We start from the raw sequence: 10098 nt of genomic DNA on the forward strand, positions 1-10098 counted from the left end.
TAGCTCTTCTTTTTCTAAGCCAAGAAAACTTAATAGTCTACTTTGATCCACTCTGCCTAATTTTCTTTAATAGTATTTCTATGTTTAGGGCTCAGGTATTACGAGTCTTTTCTTATATTTTGTGGTAGAGGAACACAAAAATGCTACCTAAAATCACAGCTCTAAATTCAGTGTGCTTTGATTCACTGGAAGACTGCACAGAAGTCATATTGTAAGGAAGCAAAGGAGACTTAATGAATCCTGAATCTACTCTCCCTGGGGAGGGTTAGAACCATACTGTTTGCATTTCCATGGAGACTGGAGAGAGACGTCTGTAAGGAGCTCTCCAGGGGCTCAGGCCATAAAGCCAGCGTGACAGAGAGACTGTCTGACAGTGAGCGAAGCAGAGCTGTGGTAAGGCTAAGTGCCAGCAACCAGAGGTGAACGTGTGATTAGAGCTGAGCTTCACTGACGCCAAACCCTGGTGCTTTCATTATCCTGACCTGGTCGGTACATGTCTCTCAGCTGCTTTTCCTCTTATTCAAATCTTTGAGTGGCTGTCTTTTCCTTGCAGGTATTTGCATACCAGTGACTGAAAGCATCCTTACTCCTCACATCCCTGCTCTAGAAGGGCCACGCAACAAGAAGAATGGTCACTATGCGAGCAAGGACTTGGGATGGCACAACCTGGGGAGGCCCCGATCCAAGCTGTCACACATAAAGGGTAGGATCACATTTGGACTGGACTGCTCTGTTCCTTCATGTCATGAATCTACTGCTGTTAAGATACAGCAGTAGAAACCAGAAATAGGCAGTAATTTCACAGGGAGTGAATGTCTATTGTGAGAGATCACAGCATGACTCAGAAAGTGATGTAATGTCAACCGACAGTTTCTGTGATTGAAACAGCATCTGCTTTCTTCTCTGTATCAGATGTGGACTGACAATCATGTTATCAGTTGTGCAAGACTGCAGACATCCTCCTCTTGTAGCAGCCATGTAATTGAACACTTGTAATTCTGCTTACAATCCTGCAGCTGAATTTCTCCTTACTAAGTCATATGGCAGGTCTCATGAATTACACCCTTGAACCTTCCTAATTAGTATTTTCTCATGTGTTTACATCCTTCAAATAGCCACAGGTGGAAATATCACGTCTCCTTTTGCTCAGTTTCATTTGCATAAGTCTGCACTGAATCTGTAGTTTCACATTTTTCCATGAGATAAAGTAATTTGGTTGCTCTTTTTAGGACATGAAGGTGATCCCTGCCTACGGTCATCAGACTGCATTGAGGGACACTGCTGTGCTCGCCACTTCTGGACCAAAATTTGCAAGCCTGTGTTGCATCAGGGGGAGGTGTGCACCAAACAGCGCAAGAAAGGCTCCCATGGACTGGAGATTTTCCAACGATGTGACTGTGCCAAGGGTTTGTCTTGTAAAGTATGGAAAGATGCGACCTCCTCTTCTAAATCAAGACTTCATGTGTGCCAGAAGATCTGAATGAGGATTGGGAAGATAGTATTGAGTGACTGTGGCTTTATGTGTTTAATGCATTATAGCATGGTGGAAAAGGGGGACTGCAAATGAAAGTGGAGTGGCTAAAGTAACAGTTAGAGTATGAGTAGAAGTCACACCAAATGCATTTCTTTTTGAGCTGGTGGCAAACACAAGTGTAGCTGGAGTTCACCTACCGCGCGGTTCTCCTGTAAATAATTCTCCAGTTTGTGGGAAATGCTAGCATGCAAACAAGTAGAGTGGAAATGAATGTCACTTACCTCTCTGTGTTGTCCCACGATGTTTCAGGGGTTCAGTGTTAGGGCTACAGTGGGTCTACAGCGTGGTAAGGATTTTCTACAGAAATTGTATACATTGTACTCCTATAGGAAGCAGTGCATGCCAGGGAGACTCATCTGTCAACACATTATTGGCCACATTGCAGGTGTGAGGAATGGAAATAAAGTTATGTGAATGTCCACATGCCCTCGTTATTCAGGGCTGACATTCAGCAAGGAAGCACTCCTGCAGGACAAGAGTGCTATGTTTTCCAGGCCCTTATGAAGAAGGTGAAAACTGGCCATCTCAAAATTTCAAGAGAGCAGCAGTTTACCTAAGAGGAGGCATTTAAACAGGGTTTTGCTTCCTATACATGGGTAAATTGAAATGCTTTATGTAGTTCAATGTCATAGTAAGGCACTTAATTACTTGTATTTTTCTCAGTTTACTGCTAATATGCGTTGGGTTGAACAGATGAAGCAAATATGTGTGCATGCTGAATCCAGAATTATATACAGGCAGTTCCTCATTAGTCCTAAATATACTTTCCTTGCCTAAGCATTCTTGCATTATAGACAATTCCAAAAGAAATAGCAGTGTTGAAATGCTGAACATGAAGAGCTTTGAAGTAGTTTCTCTGTTGCTGTTATAATATAATATATTCAACACCTCAGCGTTTGTTGAGGTGTTTCGAGCACAGTGCTACAAACTCAGATTTTTACAGCTTATGGCACTCTGCAGCAGTATAATGGATTTGTTCTCGAGACAGCAGAGAAAAAGGAGGTGGATCTTGTGAGCATCTCCTCTCCTGCAGAAGAGGATGTAAGAAGATGGCATGACCACAAATGACTTGTTAAACATCATGTGATGTCACAGCATACCAGCCTCCAGCATGTATTCAGCCTGAAACTGATGTCCTCTCACTCCAGAGTGTTCTGCCAGGAATGACAGAAGCATGTAGACTGTGGAAACAGCTGCCAACCCTACGTTATTTGTGTACTGGTTAAAAAAGGACAGCCTCTCTCCTGTGACTTGTCTCCCAAGTCTTTTCAAACTTTTAAAATTTTACTTATTTTCAAACTTTTAAGATTTTACTTATTTTCAAATATTACTTTGTATAAACTTTGGTAAAGAGACTGATATTACTTTAAAGAAGTCTGATTCTATAATTGACCTACTGCTAAGTTGTAATTACCCATTTTTAATTACCCATTTTCATGTTCTATGATACAAAGATAAAAAGATACTTTTCTGTTTATTCAGTTCTGCACAACATGGGTAGGCCAGTATGTAGTTTAACTTTGAAGACCACATTACCATTATCTGATACATTTTTCCACCAGTGGGATGCCTTAAAGCTTTAGCTTAGCTACACTACTTGACTCAGCCTTCCTAATTAGGACATAGACCTCAGCTTCATTGCCCTTATCTTTCATAAGACTCTAAAGCACAAGAGTATTTCACACACCTCCTTCCCTACTGGAAACAACTCTTACTCCAGCATTTTCCAACGTCACTGAAATAGGAATAAGGCTCAGAAATTGCAAAATACTAAAAAAGTCCAGGAACCAATTTTACAAGTTTTATTTACACTGACACAGCACATACTCAGAAGAGGAACTCAAGCGCTCTCGTTGCTTCAAGTGCTCACTACACATAAAAGAAAATGAGCAGGGGAGTTGCAGAAATGGGGTCCCAGCATTTTTAGCTCTTCCTATTGGCCTACCCACCATTTTGCTCTTGCAAAACACAGTTATTTGGGATAATTTATTTACAGGAAATGTTTAATGAGATGTATTTTCTTATAGAGATATTTCTTACACAAAGCTTTGTAGCAAATATATTTGCAGCCTGTTGAATTTAATGTAGAAAAATGTATAATAAGATTAAATATATTAAATTTCTTTTCACATTCCTCCCCAAGTATCTTACCCATATTCTTTTCCTTACCTGCTGCTTAAGAAGAATAGTTCTTTACAGAAAGACATGCAAATCAATTGAAAAAAACCAATCATGTATCTTAGCTATGCAAGTAAAAACATCTGATTGTACTTATGTCTGTGTATAGGCTGAGTTCTGGTAAAGAACATGAAGGTCATCTTAAAATCCCCATACATCTTTTCTACAAAACTGGTTTAAGTGACAGCTACCTGTATCCTTCTCTTGGGTTGGTTTAACCCTAAACAATCAAGAATGCATTTTGAAAATAATGCACCTGGTTGTGTCATGTAAAATCAACCAGGTTAAGTGGGAAAGGTATCCAGACACATTTCCTGGATAGTGATACATACCAGAGGGACTCATGCTGGATAAAGGTGGTATTCAAATTACATAGTTGGAGGCTACAGCATGCAAATGCGCTCCTGCAAAATCTATAACTTGCAGTTCTGAAATAGCAACTCACAGCATTCAGCTCTAATAACATGAAACAATCCATGTGACACAACTGCGAATACCGTTAATAAAACCAGACAAGTTTTGATCCCAGGAAAACTCCTGCAGAACACAATAAATATTGCAAAATAATGCCTGTGGTTATTGAGCAATGGTCTTGATATCCCTGTTAGATGTTTCTGGTAACCCTTTGCTCCAACAGATGTACATTTGGGGGATGGAATGGTCTCCAAATCACACAAGTGAACGTATAAAATGAAAAAGTTTAGCTACTGTCATTTGCAATATTTGGTTGGTAGGCCTTTGAAAATTCCAACACTTTTAACATCAACATAATGAAATTGTGAGCATTTTCAGAGCCCAATGACTTCAGGAAAGACTGCCAAAGCCTTCAGAGATTTAATCTGTGAACAAAAACAAGAGGCACAGGCAGTTCCTTGCACACCACAAATGCTGAGCCACATAGCTGAATGGAGTAGCATGCAAGCAGTTTCGAAAGACTGAACTTTGGTTTTTTAGAAGACAGTCAATGTTTTGTGGAAATATACATCAGTTTGAGAATAAAAAAACAGCTACATTTTGGGATAATTGGGATAATTTGCTGTCACTCACTGTGTCACTCATCACGGTAATTAAGAATGAGTTTGGTTCAGTAACGTTTCAGAAATCTGCTGTCATGACACAAGTACACAAGATGTTATTGCTGGACAATTCAAATAATTTTCCTATTAGCCTAGAATAGCTTCAGCAGTGCAACATCTCTTTGGAAATGCTTACTAACTTCCCTAAAAATAATGGATTTCTACTTTGTAACTACATATATTTGATTTACAGTATAAATGTGGGTGGTATAAATGTGGGTGTGTATCTATTACTGTACTATTTGCTTTGTCTCATTTTGTTTGCAACCTATAGTATTTATGATTTTAAACATTTTTTAATGAAAACAATTAAAATTATTTATCTGCTTCTATAACAACACTTTCAACAACATACATCCAGCATCTACTACCTAAACCAGAATTCACTGAAATTTAAGCCATCTTCTGCATATTCTGACTTTCCAGCTCATTGTCTCAGCAACAGCAAAAAAAAGTCCTCACCAAACACCCAAAAATATCTTGGGCAGAGGCTGAGAAGAGACATTCCTAAACTATTGCTTCCCTCTCTGCTTTTATTTGGAGCTCTGCATCATCACCCCCACTAGCAAAAGTAAGTGCTATCAAAGAAAATTTGTATTTTTCATCCCTTCCAGTTTGCTTTCCTTCTAGGAAAGCCTATTAAGAAAGAGATCCTGAAGGTCAAAACCAGCAGAAACTATATAACAGAGGCTCTAAGCTCAGGATTTTAAGAGTTTTGAGACGTATCCTCTAAGTTTCAAAAATGTAATTGCTAGGAGAATTATGTAATATCAAGACCACGTTTATAAAAAATAAAGAAATCTTGTTCTTTGGGTTGTCAGTCACATGTTCTGAAAATAACTGCCCACAGTGTTGGAGTAAAACCAAACACTTCTCCTCACCCAAGCAAGCTTACCTGTAGTCCCTGACAAAGGGAAAGCATTTTTTTTGATTTCTTTTGCTTTGGGCACAGTGTACACAAAGGAATCATTAATTTTGTTTTATAATAAAGTTATGGTTTCTTACCTTGCTTACCAGTCTGAGGTATGATATCTCTCTTTTGCTGCATGAGACAGGAGTGGAGAAACAGAGTTAGCTTCAAGGTCTGTGCTGCCTCATTTAAATCCTAGGGTTTCACTGAGGTAAACAAAGACTTTCAGCTCAAGTACCTTATCAGCTAATACAGTTTTTCACATGCTCACCACTACCAAAGAATGCTTACAGTACAACACACACCCTGTATCCATTCTTACCATTTGTTCAACTTTACCTGGCTTCTCTGAGTTACTGAGAAGCCCCAGATGTCTGCTGCAGCCCCCTCTCACTGCTCTGACAGCTTTCCACAGCCCTGTTTGTGGCAGAAATGCAGGAGGTGAGGGAAAAGCATTGAAAAAGCTGGAGGTGGCAAGGGTGGGAGCCAGCCCAAAGCTTGAAACGGTGGGGACAGGGGGCAAGCTACTTCAAAAAGTGGTTAGATCCTATTGCAGACACTGTGAACATTAATGGTATCCCACACAATAATTAAGAGCAGGGAAAGGCAAATTCCCTCTCTTTGTTCCTGAGCCATGACCCCACAGTACTGACCCAAAGAGGGGAGGCATGTTTTAGTGACTCAGGTCCCTCAAAAGCTGAAGTGTTGAGCCTATTTCCCCTGGAAGTCGTATGCCTCTCACCTTGGTCCTCTGTGTCCAGATCCCAGTAATTCCAGAGGCTTTGGATTCAGGCACATTGTTTGGCTAACATTGCTATAGCTCAGAGCCTACCTGTGCAGAGGGTGAAAGTCTTTGCAGAAGGAAGGAAGAGGCAAAAGCAGGAGACAACTGCTCTTTACAGAGCTCCAGCTGGTCCTGGATCTGTTATTTTGACCACCACTGATGGGACTGACCCAGATGGATATATAGCAATATCGTTGCAAATTTGTTTGTTCTGGCAGCTCCCTGAGTTTTTTTTTGGAATTGCTTATTGTTATAGCATGAGTGTCAATTACTTATTTACAGATGTCTGGTACCAATAAACTCTGCTTTTTGCAGTACCAGCTTGCAGCTTGATTTAGAAGTGGTTTGCTGCCTGCCAACTTCCTGAAGCAGAGGAAATAATTTTTTAGAGGAAACTAAGATTTGAATAAGCCCAGGGTTGATTTTGTTTAAGTTTTTTTCTTTCGTTGTTAGGAAAAAAATATTTAGAAAAAAAAGAAGAAAACACCATTAACACACAAAGATTTCTTGACACAAATAGTAGTTTTGGAGTCTTTGGCAAAGCTTGTACTGTAATTCTCCACTGCTGTTATCAAAGTTGGCTGAAGAGTAGTTAACAAATCAGAAATGTATACCAGTGTGGTTGCTATGGGATGGTTGTTCCAGTTTTCTATTCCTCATAAGCTATTTATTTCTGAGAGTACCTTATTCAGCAATATTCACTCAAACTTACAAACTTTTTTTTTTTAAATCAAGTATTAAACATTCAATTATTCAGTACAATTTTAGTTGCAGGGCTCACAAGTATTGTTTCTTTCCTTAGTGAAGGTAATTTTCAATGGAGCCATCAAAGTATATAGATACATTGAAAGTACTGAATGACGCAGTGAGTTCTGGAAGAAATTTGCCAGGAATTTTGGAATGCAGCACTCTAATGAATCCAATGACCACCCAAAGCTTTAGAAAAATCCACCTCAAAGTTATTTGGGCAATGTCTTTTTCTCAATATCTGAGCCGTTTTGGATATTGCAACAGTGCTTAAAGGAAAATCTTAATGTATGTGCTCTCAAATGAGAGTTACCTCTTCTGTTTCAAGAAACATTTAACTCTTCTGTGAAGTTCAGAGGAGGGTGATAACTGTGCTTGCCAATGCAGCACACAGATAGGTGGTAATACTGTACATTTGGAGACCTATTGGATTAAGTTATAAAGAATTTTTGATTACTTGAAAGCCAGTGCTCTTTATCCTGGAGCTTCCTTCCAGCCTGTGTGGAGATCAATGGTTACAGAGGGAACATTCTGCAGGTCATAGATGAATTTAATTAGATGAATAGGAATAGAAATTTCATTAGAAATTTGTCAGGATGGCTGTAAATAACTCTGGAGCTAGAGGCCTTCCCTCTGCTACCACAGCTTCCAGTGAGAAGTCAAAATGTATCAAAACCTATTAATTCATCAGATTAATTTTGATTTCTCTGCATCTCTGGATTTTGCCTTTTGGCAGAGTCAGATGTGAAAATGCCAAAATACAATTCTCATACTATCTCCAGCATTTAGAATCTCACAAAATCACGGTATTTATAATCTCACAATAAGTGCCATTGCAGAACTTGTTTCCATGAGATTTGCAGCTCAAAACATTGATCCAAAATGTTCAGAAGCTTTGAAGCAGAATACAGAATTCCTTATGTTTATTCAATTACCAACTCCGAAACATGTGGAGATTCCCATGTTAGAAGCTCTTGTAGAAATGTACCTTAATGTGATTGCAATTGAATACCATATTGTGCAATGCACAATGTACATATTCAAAAAGCAGAAAAGATCAAATTAAGAAATTTTCTTTCCACATCTGATGCTGAAAACTAAAAGTCACCCACGACAGAGTGTGAATATTCAGCACTTGTATTGTACAGGGACTATATTAATGATTCAAACCAAAAATACAGAAGTGTGTTAGCACAACTCACTTGAATGCTAGAGTGACACCAAGACTGCAATATTAAATGCAATATAATAAATAAATAAATAAATAAATAAAGCAATATTAATATAAAAATATATATGTAATAACTAATTTCATGCCCTCCTCACTAACTAATTGTTGCACTACTGTATACCTGTCAGCATTTGCAGCAACAGGATTTCACCCATATGAAAACTATTTGTTGAAAATATTTGGTTGTAAACAGACAATTCCCATCATGGTGCCATAAACCTGTCCATACAATCTGCTTGTTGACAGTCATTACTATAATTAGTAACAATCCCTATAATTAGGCAATCAGGAAGACACTCACATGAAGGAATGCTTTGCATGCATTCATTTTAACAAAAGCTGAAATCACTTACCTATAATAAGAGTCAACTTCCCTGGTGTTGCCTTTCCCATCTGGACAAAGAGATTCATTTTTATATGACCAAACATATTTAATGAGCTTCTCAGCTGTGTTATCAGAGCAATTGTCCTAAAAACAACACAGGAAATTAGTTTTCACTTGTGAGCTCAAATCTAGTTCTATTTTTGATTATACGTTCACATATCTGCATTTTTCTAAAAAGATAAACTGTCCTAGTTTTCAGACTGTTCCAGGTTTATTCCACCTCTAACCCAGTTTCAGAATTTAAATCAAAGTAATTGTATGGAATGTAGAAGTAAACAGAACTGAATGATCATTTCTAGTTTCTACTGAGCACTAAAAAAATCTAGTAGACAAACTGTCAGGGAAATGTGAGATGAAGCCTGCAACAGCTTGAAATAAATGCTAGAATTCCTGTTTATTTCAATACATTCTGAGTGTTTCCTGAAATACATCTCTGATATACAAACACTTAGAGTATATAGAGACTGACCTAGTTATGATCCCCTCACTTCAGTGATCAGGAGTAACAACATTACAGGAACAGAAAATAGTTGCAGGAGAAGATTCATGGAGGGGAATAAGTAGGTTTGGTTCAAGGGTTGAGGGTTTATTGACTTTTTAGAAAGAGAATTACTGTGAAGATGATGATGAAGTGCTATAGAGTCATGAGAGATTGAAAGAAGGTGACCTGATGCAGTAATTAAAAATTCTTCATGCTAGAAAGAAGCAGTAGGTCATCATAATGCTCATGTGCATAATGAGATACTTTATTTTACATACTTAGCCCATTTAAACAGTCAAGAATACTGTCCTGAAGCACAGCTCACACATGATACCAAATAATATTTCCCTCAAAGTCATTTCACTTTGAAATCACTAAGATAGAAGGTGGCTTGTTTCATGTTTAAATACATCTGTTTTATCCCCATTTGGTTTAAATTGGATTTTTTTTTCTGTCTGGATGAAGAAGACACATCTAGCCACTCACATTTCAATTCATCTAGGGAAATTGGTGAGACATGCATGTTTGAACATGCATGAAACTGCTAAAGTGATCAACAGCTCAAATCAGCTTCATTGACACTTAAATTAGTAACTGTGGAGAAACTCAAATACGGTAGTTTAAAGCTCATCAGAACTAGAACTTGTGGCAAAATCTATGGAAATTTTTTTTACTCTTTTACTGCTTCTATTTGAGGCTAGTAAGTGATGTTTTTATCAGTGATTTTTATTTTTGGATAGCTCTAGATAAAAATTCCTTTTGAGTACTCCTT

At 38.2% G+C, this 10098-nt stretch overlaps 1 protein-coding gene across 1 annotated transcript in view; it reads left to right on the forward strand.

The window, feature by feature from the left end:
- DKK2 (dickkopf WNT signaling pathway inhibitor 2) overlaps positions 1-5797 on the forward strand; it is a 42582-nt gene extending 36785 nt beyond the window's left edge. Inside the window, exons 3-4 of the mRNA XM_071431790.1 lie at positions 554-703; positions 1230-5797. Of these exons, the coding sequence (XP_071287891.1) occupies positions 554-703; positions 1230-1480 (401 nt within the window). The 3' untranslated portion in view covers positions 1481-5797. The remainder of the gene's footprint in view (positions 1-553; positions 704-1229) is intronic.
- Positions 5798-10098: the final 4301 nt, after the last annotated feature.

This window comes from Agelaius tricolor, unplaced genomic scaffold (assembly GCF_023055355.1).
Source record: "Agelaius tricolor isolate 1412-34295 unplaced genomic scaffold, bAgeTri1.0.p SCAF_8, whole genome shotgun sequence".
Classification (NCBI taxonomy): domain Eukaryota; kingdom Metazoa; phylum Chordata; class Aves; order Passeriformes; family Icteridae; genus Agelaius; species Agelaius tricolor.